At 39.9% G+C, this 25,232-nt stretch overlaps 2 protein-coding genes across 4 annotated transcripts in view; both read right to left on the minus strand.

Moving 5' to 3' along the window:
* The window catches only part of itsn2a (intersectin 2a), a 38,406-nt gene extending 29,621 nt beyond the window's left edge, over positions 1-8,785 (minus strand). The window contains exons 1-2 of one of the 3 annotated variants that reach the window (XM_038726969.1): positions 8,651-8,785; positions 2,845-2,916 (exon numbers count right to left, since the gene is read on the minus strand). In XM_038726969.1, the coding sequence (XP_038582897.1) occupies positions 2,845-2,851 (7 nt within the window). In that variant the 5' untranslated portion in view covers positions 2,852-2,916; positions 8,651-8,785. Of the gene's footprint in view, positions 1-2,844; positions 2,917-8,537; positions 8,595-8,650 lie in introns of those variants that run through there. The other 2 variants (XM_038726971.1, XM_038726970.1) reach the window with 2 other exon arrangements.
* A 1,201-nt stretch (positions 8,786-9,986) lies between these two features.
* Positions 9,987-24,009, minus strand: LOC119909591. Its single transcript, XM_038727862.1, has 3 exons — positions 23,854-24,009; positions 20,091-20,212; positions 9,987-17,938 (listed from the first exon to the last, which is right to left on the minus strand). The coding sequence occupies exon 3, from the start codon at positions 17,905-17,907 to the stop codon at positions 10,594-10,596; it is 7,314 nt and encodes a 2,437-aa protein (XP_038583790.1). The 5' UTR covers positions 17,908-17,938; positions 20,091-20,212; positions 23,854-24,009; the 3' UTR covers positions 9,987-10,593.
* Positions 24,010-25,232: the final 1,223 nt, after the last annotated feature.

A 25,232-nucleotide genomic window follows, 5' to 3' on the forward strand; every position in this document is an offset into this window, starting at 1 on the left:
AGTAATTAATCTCGCACTGAGATGTGAGTATTCCTCACATTGTCTAGTTAGCTTTGACAGACCTCATTTAGAAGCTATTGTAAGTGAGAAAGGGAGGCGATATTTAGCACAGCGCCACTGGGACATGTAGCTAGCGTGGCCACATCCACAGGCCTGTCAGTTGATTGGGCGTGTGTATCAGGGAGGGCAGGATGCTCCGTGAATAAGTGGGGCATTGCAAAGCTTCTTACACAGCAATGAATCCTTAGGGATCTTCTGTGGCTTGACACTTGTTATTGGAAAGATATGGCCACTTAATGTGAGACGAAGATAAAGAGGTGCCAAATTTTGTTTTTTTAAACTAACTAGTATTTCCAAGACATGAACAAAGGGCTGTTGTTTGATACTTAAATTGTTTTACATATTCTTTAAAATAGTTTAGCTGTAACCTTGTTGACATTTTGGGAGACACACTTATTTGCTTTCTTGCTAAGAGTTAAACGAGACTGTCAAAACCACTCACGCGTTAGCTAAGCTTAGCATTGAGACTGAAAACAGGGGGAAACAGCTAGCCTGGTGCTGGAAATCTGCCTAACAGCTAATCTATAGCCCACATAAATCTAAAAACAACAAAATGTGGGTTGTGTGAATATGAATATCTTAATATTTCTGACTTCCTTCCTGAACCACACTTTTGAGAGTGTCCCTTAGTCTATGTGCTAATAAAGGTATCCGTTTTCTCATCCAACTCTCGGCAGGAAAGTTAATATACATATTTCCCCATTTCTTAAATGTGGCTTCTGCTGTCTTTTGCAAACCAGCATTCTTGTCTCAGTTTTTCAGCAGGTTTATATTAACATTTTGACTCTTCCAGGCCATCAATGTAGGGCTGGGGCGATATGGCCAAAAATGTTACCATGATAATAACATTTCATATCATTCGATATCTATATAATTATCACGATAAATGTAAAGTCATTAGTTCTTTCAAGTTTAAAGGCTGATTTTTGCTCCTGACTGAAAATTTAAGAAACCAGATTTTAATTATGTGGTTAAACTTTTCTTTGTGGTCAGAATGGAAGAAACACTTGATGCTAAACAGTGAATCACTTAACAAAACTGAGGGAGAACATTCAAAACTAGTATTATGACTAAACTAGAATATTAGTAAATCTTTTTCAGTCCCTTTTCTGCAACAAAATAAATATTTTAACAGAAAAATTAAGTGCTAATTTGTTCATTCATATGAATTAAACCAAATATTTACTGACAATATACTGAACATTAAATTGCGAAAATTATATTGCGATAATTATCATTATTATGCCCAGCACTACATCAATGTAAATCAGAATTTGTTCTTCCTTATCTGGCTACATATATTTCTAAAATATCTTTTAAAAAAGTTATCGCCGTAACCTACATGTATGAATTCTGTCATGCACTGAGCATATAAAAACAGCTTCCTGCAAAGCGACCGACAACACCTTGTCAGGGAATACACAAGAGTCCTTATACTGAGACAATATAACACACAGTCCATCCACAGAAAAAAAGCTGTATACTCATGGAATAGCTTCCACAGCAACAACGCCTGTGCAGAATTTAAACACACTGTAGCACAGTTCACCTCCTCAGCAGCTGCGACACAAAGAGCCTCTGCCTTGTGTGGTTTTTCTTCCCTTTGTCAGCCTGTGTGCTGTTGTCTAGGTGCTGTACAGTCCTTAGGAGACGCTGGAGTCAAACCTCCAGACACCCAGCGCCGGTCTGCTGGGGGGAAACCGCATCACTGCTTTCATAACTATTTACATATCAAACGCTTCACCTGGGGAGGACAAGTTAGTGTTTCAGATGGGTACAGTGCATTAACAGTGTCTGCTCGCTGCAGCATTTTAGTCAACACACACAAACACACCTTCCCTGTCTGTGAGAGTTCTGCATACAGTCCACCTGTTTTGCAAATTCACAGACTAATGACATTACAATTGCCTCATTTCAGATTCACTGTGCAATAACACAGCGGAGCTCAACCTCCCATACAGTACGTATCAACGGAGAAACTCGTCATATACTGATGTTGTGTGTCTGAATTGCTTTCTCCCGTGACTATCTACTGAATGGGATTAAAGCAGAGTCTAGCTGTGGGGTTTGGCACTTTGATAAACTGCAGAATTAGTAGTGTGGACAAGAAGCATCCGACACACACACACACACACACACACACACACACACACACACAACCCTTTCTCTGAGGCATTCCCCATTGGGGCCCTCAAGGAGCAGCAACTAACTGTTCTTTGATCAAAGGCTGGAAACAAGAGGATTAACACATGTATACGCACGCTATTGAGCAATTCTGTCCATATCATATTCAAGCACTGAGCACAACAGAAGCAGAAGCAGTCCCCCACAAAAATCCGCACACCAAATTAGCTCATGATTTGCATTAAATTTATTTAAAAATATAATCTAATATTCCTTCAAGCTCTTATAATAATACATAGAATTATCTATAATTGAAATTCAAAATGAGATGGGATTAAAGATGCTTCATTTAACCTCTAATCCTTCACTCCAGCGCCAGATCAATATCCCATTCAAACAGTTCATAGATCAAAACATCATTACAGACTCAAACAAATGCCCCTTTAATTCTTGACAGGAAGATGACCAGAGGGAAAGATTCAGGTTCAAAGAAGGGGCGTGACACATCTGCTGGTTATTGGTCGTCTCCGTCTGCTTTCTTCTTTATCGATCTACTCCCATATTCAAGTTAATTTCCACCCTGACCCCTCTTCCCAAAGTCCATATTTGCCTCCCACAGACAAAATACACACATACAAGACAAAAACAAAGTGTTCTTACCATTCATGGCTGCAGGTGGAGAGCACGGGCAGAGAGGGAAGTCCTCTACTCAGCTGGCTAGCTCGCTGACATCTGCAGGGAAAGAGAGAGAGAGAGAGAGAGATGTGAGTGTGATTGTGTATCTGTGTGTGTCACAGAGCGGCGGGTATGAGTGAGGGACATGGGCACACGTGTGTGAATAAGAAAGAGAATGGGAGAGGATGCAAATGTGTGAAGAGAAAAAAAAATAAAGAAAAGAAGAAAAATCTCATCTCCCTGTTCACAATGCAAGGAAGGCACATTGAACATGCTAACACGGTGAGGGATGACAGTGCAAGGGAGGGACAGAGGAGGGGAAATAATAGAGGGAGGAGGAGGGGGACAAAATGACAGAGTGAGAGAGAGAGGGAGGGAGAGGATGATGAGAAAAGAAGGAAGAGCAGAGATTCAGACAATGCCAACAGGGAGAAGTAAGCAAGAGGAAGGCAGACAGCTGAGGGACACAGAGGGAAAATGATGGTGGTCTGGGAGGAAGGGAGCATTTATCACGGTCCGCTCTCAGATCACAGATGGCGGCTCAAGCCAGTAGTCTTTTGCAAAGCTTGGTGTGTTTTTATTTCTCAGATGTTAATATGTCTGTCATTTGGCTTTCTGCGCAATAACTATTATTTTATTACAAATATAAATATACCTAATTGGGAATATAAATATTTGTTGGGTGGCTATGTAAGTAGGTAGGTAGGTATGTATATACCACACAGTTTCAACAGTGGATGCAGCCTGCTTCCACTGTTGCCGATGGGCAGTGAGCCCAGCCTACCTGATGAGAATCGACTGTAAGATTTCTGGCCCAGGAGGTAGAGGGGACAGAGGAGCCCAAGCAGGTTTATTTTCTGAAAATGAGCCCTATGCGTATGGGCTCAAGGAATTTATTTGGAGTATCACAGCAAGCCTCGCCACATAATCCTCTGCAGGTGGGGTTCCATGTCTTATGTATTGTTTCCTGCCCTTTTGATTTTTCTCGCTATTTATAGTCGTCCTTTGCTATGCTGCTGTTGCTGAATCCTTTTTCAGCTCCATTACCCTGGTAAAATACTCCTCATATTCTTGATCATTTGTTTAAATTGAAAATATACACATTATACACAATAGGTAGTTTTCTCCTTTTTAACCCTAAACTGAGCTTCCTGTTCCTGCAGTTTCTCATTCCATTATTCTAGCAACTCTTCCAATGCTGTTCTTCAGATTCTATTAGTCCCTCCAATCAGACCTACCTCTTTATTTCCTCTTGTTTCATCTACCTATCTAACTATCCATCCATTCATCCAAACCATCAATCCAGAAGCCTATAGATAAAAAGCAAGGTTTCGCCTCAGCTCTGATTCCTGTCAGGTCTAAGCAATCTCCTCTCTGCTTTCAGCAAATCATTCTTTCACACTTTTTTACCTCACTTCACTCTCCACTCTATCTTTTCCATTTCAGCTCCACTATTTCTTATTCATCCCTCACTTGAACATGCACCCCCCGCTTATATGACTCCCATCGAATTTCTTTCATCCCTTCCTCTCCTTCTGCTCTTGTTACACTATTGCTCCATCATGGGTTCCTTCTCTTCATGTGAATTCCTGGAGGGGAGACTGTGGTTGTTGTAGTATAAATCATTCTGCGCACATGCCGACACTGCCAATTACTTAAGAGCAATGGACCGCTCACTGTGGCGTATGCCTCTGCATGCACTTGAATATATGTGGTAGCGTGTAAGCTCCTACACATCACACACACACACACTAATGGCAGTCCAAGTTCCAAACCATAAATCCATTTAGGAAAATAAAAACAAAATGCACAAAGAATATAAAGAAAGCTGAACGCTAGCTGAAGCTAGTTTCAAACTATTTAGCAATGCGGCTATCCGAGCTGAAGTTATCACTAGGTTATATGTAATATGAGAATCTCATTTAGTTCTCATCAATATTAAACAGCATTTTATCAAGGGTCAGGTCAGATTCGTCAACTAAATTCCACATTTTACTCTAAACGGCTATATGTCAGCTAGCATTAGCTTTGCCAGTTGTGTGTCAGTTAACAGCAACAGCACACGTGGCAGTTACTTGTCATACATTTTTATTGACAACTAAGTTAATCTATATGTAACAATAGTTTGTGTGGTGCAACCTGTGTAAATCAAGTGATGCATTAATCTCCACTTGGTAAACACTTATGTTACCACAAGAGGCTGGTGCAGCTAGCTTTCTACAATAACATCATGCTGTGTTAAATCCTCACTTTGTTTTATATTAAAGCTTCCCCAGTATTTCAATTAATAGGAGGCCAAGTAGAACAATATATTAATTATTGAGTGAACTATTCCATTTCAATACTAGTATTGTATGTAGCCATAATAGCCTACTGAGCTATGCCTGTGTATAAACTGTATATATGTACCCCTTACACTCCCTTACGCAAACACTGAAGGTAAAATGAAGGCATTTAGTAGACACTGATCCACCCTCAAACACAAACGCTTTTGTACCCTGAGGTGTGTGTGCCTTCAAATACATGATCGTATCTGCTATTGGCTATGTTAGCGAGACGTCTCTGTTCAAACACGGACACATCCTGGATAAGAAGCAACACAAAATCAACACAAGACGCAGAGGACACCCTCTACATCAACACTGACCGCACCCTCAGAGGCTCACAACAAAATGTTTCACTGAATTTGCTCGTCATTGCTAAATACCCTTGAGGTGCCCGAAAGGACAGGAGCACCTCTGAAATGTATGCATTTTCAAATTGATTTACCTTGTAGCTCAGTGCCTGTTGATGTGATTAACAATCATTCTATTGCACTGACACATGCACCATCAAATATTTGGACACAGATCAGAATTACTTACTGTACTGAGAAGTGAAATATACTTAAAATAGAATTAGATGTTGAAATGCATTTTAAGGTGCACAGGTACACTAATATACGTGAAGGTGCATGCAAATGTCAAACAGAACTAATGGTGTCCGTATGCTTGAACCTCACACCTTCCTGATACTGAAACTGAGGATGGCCATTTTTGTAGAAGCCAACATGTCATACAAACTCGTTCATTTCCAGCACAGACACCTTAAGCCCTCAAAGTTTTTCTCAGTGGTAGATGGTGGAACAAGTGTAAGGATGTGGAAATCATGTTTATTCAGAAACGTAACTGGAATATGTTTTGATTTCAAAAGCGTGACATAAAGACGACAGATCATCTCAACTATGGTTTTATTTGACAAAACAGTCTTGACTCTAGGTCTACTGACTAGCTTTTTCTGGTGCTTTCAACCTGTAGGTCCCAGACCTACACGGGCCCCAAAAATCCATGTGCATGTCAACTGGATTTGGTAATCTGATCAATCACAACTTTGTTAAGGAATTTGATATGTTAATGCTAATCTTGCAGAACAGCTTGTAAAGGGGCCCTGTTTCAAAATCAAAGTCTAGTTTTAAGACATTTTGTTATTTAGAAAGGCAACCGCAAACAAGTAATGGGAGTTACATGTGTATGCACTGAGAACTTGTAGGTGATGGTACATACACAATGTACCAATAGAGGTCCATACCAAGCTTTTTGCCCTGGTGCCACCTAACAGGTTAATCTGGCCATGCATGTGATGATGAATGAAAAAGGTAGGTAAACATTTAGTCAACATACTATTGCAAGGTCAACAGTGAGATTTTACACTCATAGTTTCATTTGTTTATGTTGCTATAACGTAGATCACAATAAGGCTGAAAATAGTAATACTTAATAATAACACCGCCTTCCATTAATATTTCACCTTTTATGTGGGTCCGCGTTGCAGTGGCAGAAGCCAATGCCAAATAGCCTAGACGTTCTTCTCCCTCTAGCCTTGATGGTATATTGATGTTTAAAAATGCCACATGTAGCACTCTCAAAGTTTTGGATTTTGGGGAACTGTGCGAAACACTCTAAGGGCCAGTGGTATGCTGACCCACTGCACTGAGGGAGAAAATGAATCAAAGAACCTTTGACTGTGTCCTGCATGCTGATTGACACCTGTGTGTGTGCCGCACTGGCCCGGTCGGATATGCATATCAATGCGTCGGCCTGTGTGGGTGAGTGTGTCTAACACACACTCCTCGCACAGAGGGCGACCCTGTTCTAGCAGACACAGCCCAGGAAGCTTTGCTGAGCCCAAGGAAGAAAGAAGCCTGTGTGTGTGTGTGTGTGTGTGTGTGTGTGTGTGTGTGTGTTTTTGGTTGCATTTTCTGCCTATTCACAAGAGCACAGAAGCACACAGACACACAAAGCCATCCACACATCTTCCTTTGTTACGCTGCAGGTGGAAATTGGGGACACTTCCACCAGAAGAATATTTTTCTATTTATCCATTTGATACATTTGTGGGTCAGCTCGAACAATGATTCAACATAGCCTTTATTACTTCCTTTACACTCCCCACCCCCAGCTCTCAGCAGCATGTCCTACCTCAGCTTCTTACTTACATACCTTTGGCACAAGATTTTTACCCTGACTTCAAAAATACAGAATTGTCCTCAATACAACATTCAGATTCACACTTCTGTGACTGTCATGTGAAAATGGACCCTGAAAGCTGTATGTTTGTACGCGTTTATGTGCATATGTGTGTTACGCAATGCTTTGTTTATTGGCAGGTGGATACCAAAAGTCCCTGCTGGGATGAGGCCAGATGTCACAGGAACTGCAGTTTACATGGACTTTGCCACTTCAGCAAAGAAAGCCTCCTATTTCTTTTTTTCACTGAGCAGCACAACACACACAGCAACCAACCAATCTCTATAATTAGTCTATACTGCAGTGAATGAACACCAGCAAGCCCCAGATGTCTTTTAGATGAATGGAAAACTGCAGTGAACAAATCTAAACATCTGATAACACCTTTAAAGCTGGGTACAGTGGGATATGACACCCACCTGGCAAACAACAGGCTATATTTACCATGCTATAAAAGATATGGTCAAACCTCAAGTCACCTTTAAGACAAAAGATAGAGAAATTATGGCAATCATACACCACATGTGACAAAATACTACAAACGAAATTAAGGTCACTGTGTGCTGGGTCTAGTAAGGCTACCACAGGCTATCACTTCCCTGTGGGGAGTTCCAGAAATATCCCAGTGATTTATTTTTCTCAAAATAAGGATGGCCATATTCTTAGTTTGACATTCTGGACACAGAATGTTTAAGTGGAAATCTGTAATTTCCAGTAAAAGCACCTTCTCTGAATGGTACATTTGTTTCTGAGAAAAGGGGCTAATAACTGAATAAAAAAATCCCTAATAAGCATATTTCCTGGATTCACCACCGCCATACATTCAAGACACACTGTTATGCACTGACACTGTACTATTGAGAATATGGCAATCTGTAGACGACAGCCCTTATTTTGGTCATTTTAAAGAGTCCACGTTAAATGTAAGTAAAGCAATTTTTAACATTGTATTTGAACATATTTAGAAATAAGCATAACGTCTGAATCCCATTTTTCAACCATATGGAGTGTTTTGAATCAAAAACGCAGACAAAAGGCTATCAGTCAGGGTTTGGTGATAGGGTATTAGAAGTGCACATCCTTGTAGGTTAGACAAAAAATCTGCAGATTACAGTACTAATACGGTGCATGCCTCGCCTTTTAAATTTAACGAAGCAGGACACCCCCACTTACCTTCCGAGAAAAAGATAAAAACCAAAAAACACAAGGTCAACAGCGACAGTGCCCGTCAATTGTTACATTTAGTTCTGTCTTGTTAAGCATAAAAATGCTTTGTGGTCGTTTACCTGTTGCGGTAGATTAGCGGCGTTGATCAGACACCCAGTCAGGCGAATTTGGCTACTGAAGAGGGAGGAACCGCTCCTGCAGCCGGGGCAGGCGTGGACTGGAAACGGGCGTCTCCAGAGTCAAGTCAGACGAAATCACACACAGGACTTCCGGGGATATTTTCAAACTTAAACATACCGACGCTCATAATGGGGCACGTGGGGCATGGGATAGGGCACAAAACCCATTGAAACTGAACTAAGATAGTACTTCCAACATTTCCTACTGAAATTATTTGTCTTTATCGATGGGCTTGATATTGAAGCGTCAATCCTAAATTGCCAAACACTCACAAACCATGACTTAATAAAACACCCTTGTTTCAGTTAATCACTCATCCTGTACAGTCCAACATGTTCCAGTGTTCTTTGTTTATATCTGAAAGGCAATTTAAACAAACTTTAGTAATTTCTCCTTTATTTGTGGATAGCTGAAAGGATAAGTAATGTGTGTTTTTTATCCATTCATCATTTTGTTCTTTTCGTATGGTAACTGCCTAATCATCTCTCCTTAATTATAATTAATGTAATCATGTTTATCTTGCCATGAGTATTTTAGGAGATTTCTTTGTATAGTATACAATCTCAACCTCCTACCTCCCCTGCACAGGCTTTAAAAAAATAATGTTTATATTGTATTACACAGAGGACATAAGACACAAAACAGAATTAAAATGTAATTGTTCATTTCCATCTATTATATGAACATTTGCCAGATTCATTCAGTTTCTGCACACTAGGCAAAATGTAGTGCATTGTCTGACCGACTATCCTGTCAAATAGAAAAGTTGCATTTGGTCAGAAGGCTTGATTGGATCAAAAGAAAAACTTTCCATATATTGTGTCCACTTCATTTACCTAATTTAACTTAACTGCAGACTTTTATTTTGAAGGCACAACCACTTGACCTTTGGTCTCTTGCTGTTGGATGATGTTTTGACAGTAAACAGATCAAAGCCAAATTATATATTTTTTAATCAAAGCCTACAGTTGGGTATAATCATATAAATATGTTGAACAAAGTTTGCATAATTTCCCCTTTCCCTATCTGGCCTATGTGATGAGTGAATTCCTCTGAGATGCAGTTATCTGCTGTTAATTGCATCTCTATGGTTGAAGCTCTGTAGAGTGTGAAAGGTCTTTGCTGCCCCCATAGGAAACGAGAAGAAAGCTGCTGGTGTGGAGCTCCCCCAACAGCCCACTTTCATTATTACATCTACAACTTAACTAACATAACCTGAACCTACCAACTGATCGTGATACTTGTATGGCACTTGAAGCAGTGATGAGCCAATACAAAAGGTCAGTTAGATTTATTGGCACCACACCAGGCAAATAATCAAGTAAGCAAGTATATCATATAAGGTAACAGTTAGTATTTGAGCAGAACACACAGAAGTTTTGATTTCAAAACTTAATTTGACACAAACTCATCTTTACCTATTTACATCAAAGGTTATTTTCATTGTAATTAGGTGGTTTTTAAAGAAAACATTAAAATAACAAAAAACAACTAAGAAACTAGAATGTCTTCGATGACTATAATACAATAATCTACTATCCACACAAAAGTACAGTTCCCAAAAAAACAAAACATGAAAATGACTGTTGAAAAGCTGACCACATAAGAAAAGGAAACACATAAAAAAAGCTTGAAAGAATCATATCAACAGCACTTTGCATTGAAACATTTTAGTCACATCTGTCCATCTGTTTGGGCTTCGAACACACAGCTCCATATCTTGAGTAACAGTTTAATGGTGAGCTTTTTAAAGTATACATTCCTGCAGTGGTGAAATATGTCATAAACTTTATTCTCTCCCAAAAGAAAATAATAATGAAGGCAGCTAATAGCATCTGCTGCCTGCCTCTGGTGTAAACTACACTTAAGATCATTAAGGTTTTCATTCCGGTTTGATGTCCACTTCACTTTCTGTGTATGACAACTCAACATCATGGTGTAGGTCATCTGGCATATGTTCTTGGTCTTCATTGCTCTGACCTATGGTTACCAATAAGTATTCTTGGGATGCTGCTGCTTCAACGGGGACTAAATATTTAACACCCTCAAATTCGGTTTTTATGTCACTGTTTGGACATACAGCTAGCATAGGATGTCCTTCAGATCCTTGTGGTTCAGCCAGGTTGTAATACTTGACACCGTCATTTACTGCTTCTGTTTTTATGTCGCTTACAGTGTTCGGACACATGGTTAAAAAAGCATATGGAAGAGATCCTGTAGGTTCACCGGGGACTAAATACTCGACGTCCTCAGTGTTTAACTCTGTTATGAAATCATCATAATGTAGATTGTATATTTCCTCAGTGTCCAGTTCTGGTTGCATATCGCCATAATGTGGATTGTACTCCTCTTTAACGTGTATGCTTCCCTTAAGAGGAAAACCATAACCTACTAGATTCCCATGCATCTGCATCATCATGCCAGGATCTGTTGTTCCCTTGGTCGGTTGGTCTGTCTCTTCGCGGGAATATTCTTTCTGTGTTTTATTTTGTCTCTTCTCAACAAACCTTTGTGAAGACTTGGGAGCAAACACAAATGGCAATTTGAAGAGCTCGTCTGCTCTGTCTCGTGTTTTACGATATTGCTTGACCATGTTTTGAACTTTGGATGCAGTCGCTATGGAAAATTCCCAGCACCTGTAATGTTGTGAGCTCAGATCGAAGTTATAGTCAAGGATGTCATAAATAGTGCGTGGCAGATAGTGTCCTACTTTCTGAGTTGCAAATTTATATATCTCCATCATTACAGCTCTGGTCAATAGGTTCAAGTCCAGTTTGTCTTTCTCTGCTGATGTTGATGTCACATCTAGATCCAAACCAATCTCCATGCAAATGGGATAGCAGTTGCCTTTACTTAGAGTTCTCTTTGGTTTTACGTCACTTATTTTATGAATTGGCAGCGTGGCTTTTTCCTCTTTTGTTTGCAGTGCCAACTTTCTTTGTTTGATCGTTTCCATCATTTCACTTTTCTGCATGGCAGCTGTTTCATTCGCTTTACACACATGTCCAGGTTGTCTGTGAGACACAGGTTGAATAACAAAAACTTCATCAAACCAGGCGAGTCCACCATCCTTTCGTGCCTTTGCTCTGTGGAACAGCCGTGCAGGGTCTACGTCCTTGCTCTGAATGCCAATGTGGAAGTTGTGTTCAACGACTGCATTAACAACCTTGCTTTTTGTTCCACACAATTGTTTGGCAAACCGAACCACTTCATTCATCATCCCACGTGTCAATACATGCGTGTCAAGTTTATCTTTTGGTTGGTCTTTGTCCACGCAAAGGTTCAAACCTATTTCCTTGCAGCGAGGGTAACCGGCCATTATCGTCTCCTCTATTGTTGAGAATGTAGAGGACGGATCCTTTGCAGGGTTTTGTGCTGTGCAGTTTGCATCAGCAGAGACTGTGTCAGTCATGGTATGTGGACGAAGATCATGTGTGTGACTGGGATCAGATTCATCCTCACGAAGGTCAAGATTTCTGTCTTGAAAGCATTTGGGGCAAAATGTAGTTTTGTCATAAGTAGGTTCCTGTATGCACCTCGTGTCAGGGAGTTCAAAAAGCCTTTTCTGTCGAGGTATGCTGAATCTTTTCTGTGCATTCACTGATCTAATTTTATCCAAGGTTTGCTGTGCAAAGGCATTGCGATCCAACTCATTTGTCAAATTAAGATTAAAATTATACTCCAGTATCTCTGTGATAAAATACTTTGTGGCTGATTGCAGTGCTGTGGCAAAAGCGTTAATTTCAACCATGATGCCATTGGTCAGTAATTTGGGATCAAGATTTTGTTTGACTCCAGACCCTACATTGAAATCAATGCCTGCTTTCTTGCTTCTGGAGTACGAATATAGCGGGCAATGTTCTTCATGTACTGAAAGAATTTGCAGAATACGATTGGCCCGCAGTTTCCACATCTTTAAACTGAGCTCATGTTCGTGTTCAGTGTCAGAAGAACTGCCCACATTTTGGTCAATGATTGCAGCCTGGGAGGAGACAGCCCCACATGCATCTACATTTGGGTTGCTAGGGCAATCAAGTATGGCCATTGTTGAGGGTTGTTTTCTTGTGCCCTTTATTTTCTTGTAGGATTTTACACAGGCTGATAAATTCCTTTGCTCCATTACAGTAGGGATTTGTGTGAGAATATTTCTGGCAAGTTCAGAATCTCCACTTTGCAAATCAGGATCCAAGTTGTGTCTGAGGACGTCCAAACAAATCTCCTCAAATGTCCCACACAACTTTTCTGTAAAGTTTGTCACTTCAGTCATTGCTCCATTGGTCAGTTTGTTGATCACCAGTTTTTTGTTTGGTCGACTGTTTACATGTAGCTTCAGACCTATTTCCTTGCAGAAGGGATAAAGATCCACACTCTTCTGTGAATGAGCTTTAGTTTCAGAATGCGAATCAGGACAACACACAGGAGCAACATCACATTCCTCCATTTCTGATGTGCCGCTGAGTTCATGTTTGACATTGCCCACGCTCGGAATTGCCACATTTATTGTTGGCATGTGACCATGAAGTTCAAAAACCTCATTTGAGAATTTGACTGCATCTTCACAACTTCTCAGCTGTCTTACTCGTTTCATCAATTCACATGTGAAGATATTCCTCTGGTGTTGACTCTGCAGGCCGAAGTCAAAGTTGTACTCCAGAATCTCCATGATGAAGTCCTGCTGAGACGCATTAACTGCTAAGGCAAATTTAGCAAGTTCAAGCAGAACAGGATAAGTCAAAGAGTCCACACTGATGTTTTGCTTTGGGCCAAATCCAACATTGAATTCAATGCCAACTTTCTTGGACCTGTAAAATGGACCGAACTGTCTGTTGAATCCAGAGAGGATTTGTTTAACACGGTTTGCACGTAACTTCCACATGTTCTCTGTTCCCAGTTCCTCTTGTTCCATGTCACAGTCGTTTGGTGCATTTCTTGGAGTCTCTGTTTGCTCTTCACCTCCAGATACCCCTCTTTCGTCAGACTGACTTACAAATGGTGGGTTCACATTTGGGTTGACAGCTGGTAAAGTGGATGAGACGTCAGTGGTGGTGGGGGGAAGTGCACAAAAACTCAGACAACTTGGTGCTGATTCTCTAGGGATGTCAGAGCTCAGAGAAAAACCTTTTGGGTTTTGTAAATGATCCTGACTGCCAGCGTTTTCCGAATCTGAGAGTTTGTCTGAGTCTAGATCAGATTCTCCCAAAGGACAAGTGTAGCTGTTCTCTGATCCCATTTCCTCTTGTTCTATGTCACATACTTTTGGTGCATTTCTTGTCAGTATTTGCTCTTCAGATGCACAATGCCCAATCTTTTCTACAAATTTCCGTGAAGCCCTGTGACTGAACACAAATGGTAATTTGAAGACTTCATCTGCTCTGTCTACTTTTCTGCAATAACTCCTTACCATGTTACTGACTTTGGATGCAGTAGCTATGGAAAATTCCCAGCGCCTGTAATATTGTGAGCTAAGATCGAAGTTATAGTCAAGGATGTCAAACACAGTGTGTGGGAAAGAGTGTCCCAGTTTCTTAATTGCAAATTTGTGTATCTCCATCATTACAGCTCTGGTCAAAAGCTTCAAGTCCAGCTTGTTTTTCTCTGTTAACTTTGATGTCACGTCTAGATCCAAACCTATCTCCGTGCAAATAGGATAATGGTTTTCTCTACGCCGATGATTAGTCTTTGTTTTTACATTCCTCATGTTATGCATTTGCAGCGTGACTCTTTCCTCCTTAGTCTGCAGTGCCAGCTTTCTTTTTTTAATAGTTTCCTTCATTTCACTTCTCTGTGTGGCAGCTGCCCTTTTCAGTTTATGTACTAGTCCAGGTTGTTTGTGAAAAACTGGTGGAATAACAAAAACGTCACTGAACCAGGCATCATTTAGTGGCATCGCTCTGCTAAATAGCTGTGACAGAGTTATGTTTCGGCTCTTCATGCTAATGTTGAAGTTGTGTTCAAGGACATCATTAAGAATTTTATTTTTTGTTCCACTTAATGTTTTGGCAAAATGAACCACTTCATTCACAATTGCATTTGTCAATACATGTGGGTCAAGTTTATCTTTTGGTTGGTCTTTGTCCACACACACATTCAAGCCAATTTTCTTGCAGAGAGCATAACTGTCCATAATCATCTCCTTGATTGTTGAGAAGGATGACGATCGATCTTTTGCAGGCTTTTGTGCTGAGCAGTTTGCATCAGCGGAGACTGTGTCAGTCATGGTATGTAGACAAGGATGATGCATGTGACCGGGGTCAGATTCATCCTCACGAACCTTGTGATTTCTGTCTTGATAGCATTTGGGGCATAATGTAGTTGTGTCACAAGTAAGGTCTTGTATGCACCTTGTGTCCGGGAGTTCAAATGGTCTTTGCATTCGAGAAACACTGTTTCTTTTATGTGCATTCACTGCTCTAATTTTAGTCATCGTTTTCTCTGTAAAAGCACTGCGATCCAACTCATTGTTCAAATTAAGATCAAAATTATATTCCAGTATCTCTGTGATAAAATACTTTGTGGCTGATTGCAGTGCTGTGGCAAAAGCGTTAATTTCAACCATGACACCATTGGTCAGTAATTTGGGATCAAGATTTTGTTTGACTCCAGACCCTACATTGAAATCTATGCCTGCTTTCTTGCATCTGCCGTATGAATAAAGTGGGCAATGTTCTTCATGAGGTATTGAGAGGATTTGCTGGATGTGACTGGCCCGCAGTCTCCATATTGTTAAATTGAACTCATTTTGCTGTTCAGTGTCAGGAGAACTGCCAACATTTTGGTCAATGATTGCAGCCTGGGAAGAGACAGCACCACATGCATCTACATTTGTGTCGTTCTGGCTATCCAGTTTTGCCACTGTTGTGAATGTTTTTCTTGTGCCCTTTATATTCTTGTAGGGTTTAACACAGGTTGTTAAATTCCTTTGCTCCATTAAAGTAGGGATTCGTGCAAGAATATTTCTGGCAAGTTCAGAATCTCCACTTTGCAAATCAAGATCCAAGTTGTGTCTGAGGATGTCCAGACAAATCTCCTCAAATGTCCCACACAACTTTTCTGTAAAGTGTGTTACTTCAGTCATTGCTCCATTGGTCAGTTTGTTGATATCCAGTTTTTTGTTTGGTCGACTGTTTACATGTAGCTTCAGACCTATTTCCTTGCAGAAGGGATAAAGATCCGCACTCTTTTGTGAATGAGCTTTAGTTTCAGAATGTGAATCAGGACAACACACAGGAGCAACATTACGGTCCTCCATTTTCGATACGCTGATGGGTTCATGGTTGACATTGCCCACACTTCGAATTTCCACACTTACTGATGACATGGGACCAGAAAGTTCAAAAATGTCATTAGAAAACTTGACTGCATCTTCACAACTTCTCAGCTGTCTTACTCGTTTCATCAATTCACATGTGAAGATATTCCTCTGGTGTTGACTCTGCAGGCCAAAGTCAAAGTTGTACTCCAGAATCTCCATGATGAAGTCCTGCTGAGATGCATTAACTGCTAAGGCAAATTTAACAAGTTCAAGCAGAACCGAATTAGTCAAAGAGTCCACACTGATGTTTTGCTTTGGGCCAAATCCAACATCGAATTCAATGCCAACTTTCTTGGACTTGTTAAATGGACCGAACTGTCTGTTGAATCCAGAGAGGATTTGTTTAACACGGTTTGCACGCAACTTCCACACGTTCTCTGTTTCCAGTTCCTCTTGTTCCATGTCACAGTCGTTTGGTGCATTTCTTGGAGTCTCTGTTTGCTCTTCACCTCCAGAACGCACTCTTTTCTCAGACTGACTTACAAATGGTGGGTTCACATTTGGGTTTACAGTAGGTAAAGTGGATGAGACGTCAATGGTGGTGACGAAATGTGTATGAATACCCAGACAACTTGATTCTGATTCTCTAGGGATGTCAGAGCTCAGAGAACCGTTTTGGTTTTCTAAGTGATCCTGTTTGGCAGCATCTGAATCTGTGACTTCGTCTAAGTGCACATCAGACTCTCCTACAGGAAAAGTAGAGCTATGGCCATGCTCTGCTGCTCCACTGGTAAACAAATCAGTGGGATGTGTGTTTGTCTCCAGGTTTGTAGACTCTTGTTCACTTCTTAAAAGTGCCCCCTTTTCCTGTGTTGTCACTTCCTTAACTTTATATTGTGGGGATCCCATATTGGACAAAGCAGATCCTCTGGGTCTTTTGAAGGGTTTTGTCTGGAAGGAAAATAGCTCATTTTTAAACTCTGGGGTTATTTTTCCTCCAGTGGTGATAAGTCGCTTTCTCTTTTTGAGCAGGTCTGATATCTTGAACCAAATTTGATTTTTTACCCTTTGACTTTTGAGATTAAGATCAAAATTATGCTCCAACACACTGAGAACAATAGGTTTGTAGGATGCAGTCAGTACTCTAGTGAAGTGTACAAGTTCTAACATCACTCCCTTTGTCAACAATCCTGGATCTAGACTCTGCTTTGAACCTCCTTCAAGTTTCAGACCAATTTTTTCACAACAAGGGAACAAAGGGGGAAGATCCTCATCTTTCAGTTCTTCTTCTGACTGTGTGAATCCTGAACACTTTAATTCATTCTCTTGTTCATTCCCATCACCATGTGCTTCATCCATGTCTTCTGAGAGACAGTCTGTCTTTCCGTATTCTTTGGTGCTACATCGTGTACACTTGAATTCATCTTCAGGTTCACTATCATCAGTACCCTCCATTTCCAATAGGAAACTTTCAGCCTTACGCTCTGTTGATGCCATGTTCAGTCCATTGTTGCTGCTGAATTCTGGCTCAGATGACGTTTCAAAGAGAGTAAAAACTTCATGTCTATCTTTAGGAGGGTTCCTGATCAGGTCTTTGACTTTGTGCAGGATTCGAGCAGTAAAATCCGCCCTCTGTTGCTCATTTTCCAATCCAAGATCAAAACTGTTCTCCAGAATGCTTGTAATAAAATGCCTTTCACTCTTGTTTACTGTTTTAGCAAAGTCACAGACCTCAAGTATGACACCATTTGTCATTAATTGTAAATCCATTTTTTTCTGCGTGTTGGATGCTACATTAAAATCCAGTCCTATTTTCTTACTGTAATGGAATGGTTCTGGACGTCTTGAATATTTCTTTACATGCATAATGCGCCACTGCCATACTGTGTTGGCATCCATCGTCTTTTTCTCCTTCAGACTACCCGACGTGTTACTGTAGTCCATCTTCAGTGATATTCTTCAGTGTCTTCCTTTCCTGTTTAGTTCAGGAGACAAACATGATACATTATACACACACACTGTATCTCAGTCTTGAGTCATACACAATTTAAATGTGTTTGTGTAATATCAATCAGGGAGATAATATTTATCAAAGTAAAATACTAAACACGTTACACTCCTCACTCAAATGTGAGGACTTGCCGGGCTGTCTATTTCCCGTCGTTAATTAATTACCTTAGGGTTTTTGGACGGTTGATTTAAAAACATAAGTCATCACTTAGGGTCTATCTGGATACTTGTGATGGACATTTGGCAATATGTTGGGACATTTTATTGACTGTGATTGGTCACTAAACACTACAATCTGTGTAAAATGCATAAGCTAAGTTGCAATAAAATGATGAGCATTTCTTGGTATAATGAGATGTAGTGATTCCCCAAGCAGCAATTTTCAGGGGCTGACGTGTTTGGATTTGTCTTAGTACTACTGGATACTTAATCAACTTAATAATAAGGTTAACCAAACTGAAGTTAACCTTGTTAACAGAGAGAAGACCCTGCCCCCAGGGAGCGGCATGAAAAAACAAAACAAAACAAAAACACAAGCATGATATAAGAACAGTTTCTTTTTAGTGGCCATCACTCCAATCAGTCACATAGTGTCAGGAAAAACCTGAATCTCAATCTCCAATCTCAACACTTTGTTGAAAATATTCAACTCACACGAATTCCTTTGAGTCGCTTCGCGCCGCCCGACTTTGTATGTAAACTCACCACCCCGAACACTCGCTTCGCTTTTGGTCTGAAAGCACCATCAGTTTTCAGCCAAATAAACTTTTTCTTCAGTTGTCTGTGACGGCCCCACAGAGGTTACATTGCTGAGTTTCCCTAGCAGCCAGTCAGAACTGAAGAAGTCTCTCAGATGAGGGACGAAACATCTTTAAGTATCTTCAACAAGTCCAGTTGCCCTTGATTTTAACCTTCCTTGGGTTTTTTCTGTTCATTCACTTTGTATTTTGTTGATTGATAAACATAACATATTAACATGTCTATTTTTGAAAGCATTCTTACTTTAAAGTATTTTCCCACATCTGCCTAAAACTTTTGCACAGTAATGTATATACAAGGGGTGCAATAAATAATTGCTCGTTTATTACATTTTCTCTTGATCAATGACTTGTTAATGCCGTTGACAGAAGCAAATAATTATCCCCAACGATCTTGTTTTAGAGATCACCAGACAATTTCATACTTTCTCAATGGCAAACAATTCTCCTTTCTATGTGTGTCCAATGTGGGTTGCATTCAAATGAATTTGAACTATTTATGGGATTTATTTGTTTATTTTCATTTAAACTTTACCTTTGGGGAAAAGTGAGAGCCCACATCATCATTTCATGAAACTGCATATTAAAATGCGATCTGTATCCGGATACGTTACCTGGATATTAACGATAAGATCTTGCCTTTTAGTATACACCTGGTATTTTTAATGTGTTCCTGTTCCTGAGTCTGAGTATTATAAAGTGTCAGCTAATTCGCCCAAGACTCACTTAAGAATAAAAATCACATAGTTTTGTGAGTTGTTGAGCTAGGGGAAACTTTGTGAAAAACTCTCTACAGCAAATTCATAATTTTTTGTCTCCTCTTGTAAATTCGGTCAACACATCAAGTTTACACATTATTCCTTTCTTTTTAAAAAAACACAACGTGTCAGTTTGTCCCAGTGAGTTGCAGTACCGTCATATAAGCTAGGTAAATGATATGCCTTGTTAAGAGCAGATCAGCTGCACAGATGAGTGCAAAACACACTGTTGCACACAGTAATTTCTTACTGTATACACGTGTTTGGTCCATGACAGGACTTCATTTCAGCTGAACTTATGTCTCATGTCTTAAAAAAAACAAAAACAAAAAACACTATGCACCCAATAAATCAATGCACTTAGTGTTAACTGCTTTAGACAAAAGCTTCTGCCAAATGAAATGGAATGTAAAGTTAATTGTACCCCGTGGAATTTTGTGTAAAAATTTAAAGATCAGATTCAGTGTGTGCCTGGCAGCCTCTTCTCTGAACTTATCACAACCCCGCCACAAAACCATGTCAGAGGGGGCCGACACTGACAATGAGACTGGAAAGGAATGTTTTCTTGCAGACCAGCAAATTATTTCAGCTTGCTTCATACCTCGTAGAACATGTTTCAGCTTTGCTAAGAGTTCCTTCAGCATGTTTGGCCCACACTCTGTTTCTGCATCCTAGTTGGGCATCCTCCAGTCGGCGATGGGAGGGTGTTGATACAGTAGAGCCCTGAATGAAACAAGTTGCAATGTTCGTTAACTCCTGCATGCATTATTCGCACAGCACTGAAAAGGAGAGTTTAATCATGAAATTTAAAATAACTTAAATATGAAATATTCAGCCAACTGCCAAACACGAACAAAACATTACCGTCCTTTGATACCTAACTTAACCACCCTGTGAACCAACCTTCTGCTCTTGCTGCATTCAGTACACGGACAACTTTGTGTTTTTTTTGTCTTTTTACCAATCTAACTATGGTCATTGTTACATTCTCCTTTTATCTCTCCAGCACTGGAATAGCGGCAAGTAGTCCAATGACAGGTCTAGTGGCAGGAATACCCAATAAAGGCTTTGCGTGCACTAATAGTTGTGTAGCTAATTGTTAACATGTGTTGGAGATAAAAAGCCTGTCTGGGTAGGTCTGGGCCAGATGATAAGTCAGGACTTCCCCACTAACACTTAACCATCAACAAAAAAATGACAGCTATTGGAGTCTCATAGATTTACTGGAGATGATCAGTGTTCAATGCAATAGAGTTTATTTATGTATTATTTTAAATTGATCTTTTTGCTCTTTTTATAGCCCACATTATTATTATCATCATAATCATCAAAAACCAGTTACAAAGTGCTTTAACAAGTGTAAAAACAATAAAACACATAAAAACAATTACATGCTAAAAACAAGAAAACACTTAAGAATATAATACACGTTTAAAATAAATGTAAAATATATTAAAAAAATAGAATCAAATAAAATCGGGAAACGCTCTCCTATAAAAGTATGTTTTAAGAAGGGACTTAAGAGTTCACTGACTGAGCCGACCTGATTTCCTCGGGCAGGCTGTTCCAGAGCCTCGGGGCCCTGACAGCAAACGCTCTGTCCCCTTTAGTTTTCAGTCGAGACTCTGGAACAGACAACAGACCTCTGCCCGAGGATCTCGAGGTACGTGCTGGTGTGTATGGGACTAAAAGTTCAGAAATATAACAAGGCGAGAGGCCATGAAGAGCTTTAAAAGTGATCAATAAAATTTTAAAGTCAATTCTAAAACACACTGGGAGCCAGTGTAATGAAGCTAAAATAGGAGCAATGTGGTCATATTTTTTTGTTCTGGTTAAAAGCCTGGCAGCCGAGTTCTGGACAGTCTGGAGTCGATCAGTAGATTTCTTCCCATGATCAGGTGACCAGTCATGTGGCCTGGCACGTAACTCCACAGGATCGTATTGCCATGTAGATCACCGGGCCTTTTTCCTCATGGCACCATTATAAAACAGATGTCCACAATGTGTACTAGGGAGACTTCTAAATCACACTTTCAGCTAAGGCTGATTTTATCTATGACAACAGGTTGTCTAATAAAAATCTAATTTTAAATTAATTGATATATAAAAACTCTTACATATGTTCGTAATACAGTGTTCACACAGTACATTTAAAGTCTACTACAACTTTTCTCCCTCAACATGTCAGCCTGTAACTTAATGTTAAAAAAAAACACACACTTTCTGGGCAGCAACGAAGCAGGTAAAATATATTGTAAATAGGTTCCACTGCTACTTCACAAGTCAAAAGGTAGCACTTTTGTATTTACTTAGTATATGGACACATCAACCATTGAAACACACTTTCAACTTTGTAAAACCTTTTATTGTGTTTATTAAACCTCTATTCTGTTTGTACAAAAAAGGGCTAACCATTTATGCATCGCAGGAATTACATGAATTGTGTTAGTTTGGTTTGAGAAAAACATGGTTTCAGGTCAAGTTGGTCCTGCATGGTATAAGTTGGATGCCATAGACTACAAACAGTTTCAGATTGGGGAAACCTGTATTGCACTGTGAAAATGCCAATAATAACGACGTTACTGAACAGTATTTATAACAGGGCTTTGATGTTCACTTTAGAAGTCTACGTATCTCCATTTCATTTGTGATTGACGTGCAGAGTTCATCTTTGTAAATTAAAAAACAAAATCCCCCACCCAAAAATCAAAACATCTTCATAGATTGGTGTTTTTATTCTCTCAAAAAAATACTGTTGTTCTCTCACCTTTCCTCTAACTGGCCCTGGTCATCCTCTCTCACTACTCACTATACTGTACAGTACCTGCGCACAGTAGCCCAGTTATTTGCCACATTGTGTATATAGTCTCACACTCACTACTGCCAGAAAGTAATTTAACTGCTACAACTTGGGGTTGTATTCCTAATACAACTACTGCTATTAATATTGCTTCAAGTAAAGATGGAGCACTTTAACTGGGCCTACTACTAAAACCTCCATATGTTTATCTCAATTTCCGTCCTTGTTACTGTCTTACCGTTTGTAAATTTCTATCAGTCTTACTTTCCTTACTTTTTTCTCTGTTCTTTTCCTTACTTATTCTATTTCAGTCAGTCATAGTCAAATGCATAGCATCCACCATGTCTCCATTGCTCTGACAGGTATGGAGTAATTGGAACTGCGAAGAAGGGGGCCATTCGCACCATAACTGAAGCTGTGACTTTGAATAAAGAGGGCAAGCCCGTGGATTGGTGCTACTGGGATGCAAGCCACCCCCGGCTAGGTCACCTGGGAGAGGGGGGGTCTGATGATGAAAAGACCCGAAACCCCCGATGACCCCAGGCAAATCACTGATGATGGGCCCCAGTGCAACTTCGTTCCTAATCCCTTTTTGGTTCACTCTTAATATCCTTCCATCGAAAACACACCAACAATGAGGATTTAGGGCATCATATGTGTTTGCAATGTATGCCATGTACCATGCAGGACCAACTTGAGCCGAAACCATGTTTTTGTCAAACCAAACTAACACAATTAATGTAATTCCTGCGACTCGTTAGCCCTTTTTTTGCGTTTCTTGCTAACAGAATAGAGCTTTCACAAATACTAGGTTTAACAAAGTTGAATATGGGTTTTACACTGCGTTAATGCTTTACCTGAAATTCCTAATAGTTTTCACTACAGTAATACGTGCAAAGTGTGAAGGATCCCCCCACCAGTTTCCCTTAACTGCAGAATCAGCTTACTTTAGCGTCGTATACAATGTACCTAATGTAGGCTGAAATTTCACCGGGGCGTTCTTCTGACCCGTTAACCCCACGGACGGTGTTAACTTACATCAAGGTTCAAAATATCTCAACTCTTGAAGAAACGATGCTTATCTTTCGCCATCTTCCTTTTAACTTTTCAACGTTACAATCACCTTCTATCTCTCACGCAATACAATGGCGTAAAATCACGTTAGTGCAGTGGTTGGTCGAGTAGCGGGAAAAACCAATAAAAGGCTTTGCATGCAGTGTAATAGTTGTGTAACGGTTAAGTTAGCTAGCTTAACGTTTACTTTGTTGTCCCTCAACACGTCAACCTGTAGCTTAACGTTAAAAAACACACACTTTGTGTAACTTACAGCGACGAAGCAGGTAAAACACAAGTAACGTTAGGTTCAACTGCGACTTCACGACTCAAAGGTAACGTTATTACTATATGGACACATATCAACCACACTTTTGGTAGCTTAGGCAGTTTAGCACACACAACAGGGAGGGGAAAGACAGACAGGATTTGTTTTGAGAAAAGTAACGTTAACGCTACAATACCATCCATGTTTATAGAAATAGGACGAAACACGCTGGAGTACACGTACCTTATTTAGGCTGAACAGTCACTGAGGCGTTCTTACTTGTTGAGTCCACACACGGTTTCACACCATAGACCATATATAAAAAGTTTCACACACAACGCCTTTTCATGTTAACCAAGGCTGATATCGGGTGCTGGAGGAAACGATGGTGAGTTTTTACAGGAAGTGATGATGAAAGGTCAGAGTGCGGGGATTTTAATTAAATACCACGAACTGTAGCTGCAGTACCGTAGTTCTTTTGCGACAGCGCCATCTACCAATTCTCGGCAGGCATGCAAAAGTCGGCATAACACCGGTCCTTGGATTGCGGTCCTGAAACTGCCGCTACACTGCTCATTGTAGAAGTGATAGTTTTGTTTTCCACTACCAGTTTTTCGCTTGTAGCCCTTTATTTCAGGTTTCCATGGTGGAAAGGCAAGGCATGTTTATTTGCATATTAGCACATTTTAACAGTAACGTTATTCAAAGTACTTACTTCCAACATAAACATAGGGAAATAAAAAATACATTTAAAGACAATTTAAAAAAAAGTTAAATACAAAATAAAAACAAGATGAAACAGGACTGTGAATGTTACAGTGCAGTGTAAGATATCCATCAAAAGCCTCAAATTTGGTTATAATAATTTTATAATAATAAAAAGCAAGGGCAAATAGAAAAGTATGCAGCCATGATTTAAAAGAACTGAGAGTTCAGCAGGCCTGCAGTTATGTTGGAGTTTGTTTTGGAAATTTGGTCCATAAAAATGGAACGCTGCTTCTTTTTTAGTTTTTTTTAGTTTTGACTCTGGGGACAGATAGCAGACCTGTCCCAGATGATCTGAGATGTCTGGATGGTTTATAACATAGCAGAAGATCAGAAATCTATTTTGGCACTTAACCATTCAGTACTTTATAAACCAATAGTAATATTTTAAAATCAATTATTTGAAAGATAGGAAGCCAGTATAAAGGCGTCAGAACTGGAGAGACGTGATCCAGTTTTTTGGTCTTATTGGAGACTCGAGCAGCAGCATTCTGAATCAGCTGCAGCTGTCTGATCAATTTTTTAGGGAAACCTGTAAGACACCTTGGTTCTGAAAACACTTACTTCAGTTTTATCTTACTCTGCTTTAATTAAAGAATATTCTGGCACATCAAATCGTTAATTTATTCAATGCACTTGCTCAGGGTTTGCATGGGATTATTGTCCAATGGTGATGTGGTTATGGAAATGTGTGTGTTGAAAGAATGGAGCCTTGGGGACTCGACAGGTTACCTATAGACACAAAGAAGTCCCTGTCCTTTAAGTAGGATTCAAATCAGTTTAGACTGTGTGGAATTCACCATTGAGATTAGATAATACTAAGACTATGGTCTTATGGTTTAAATGGATGTCACTGA

This window comes from Micropterus salmoides, unplaced genomic scaffold (assembly GCF_014851395.1).
Source record: "Micropterus salmoides isolate LMB-PRFRI ecotype aquatic unplaced genomic scaffold, ASM1485139v1 Ms_hic_scaffold_18, whole genome shotgun sequence".
Taxonomy (NCBI): Eukaryota; Metazoa; Chordata; class Actinopteri; order Centrarchiformes; family Centrarchidae; genus Micropterus; species Micropterus salmoides.

What these genes read in the sequence shown, in the direction of transcription:
- LOC119909591 (XM_038727862.1), bottom strand. Translation starts at nt 17,907, where the DNA reads ATGGACTACAGTAACACGTCGGGTAGTCTGAAGGAGAAAAAGACGATG.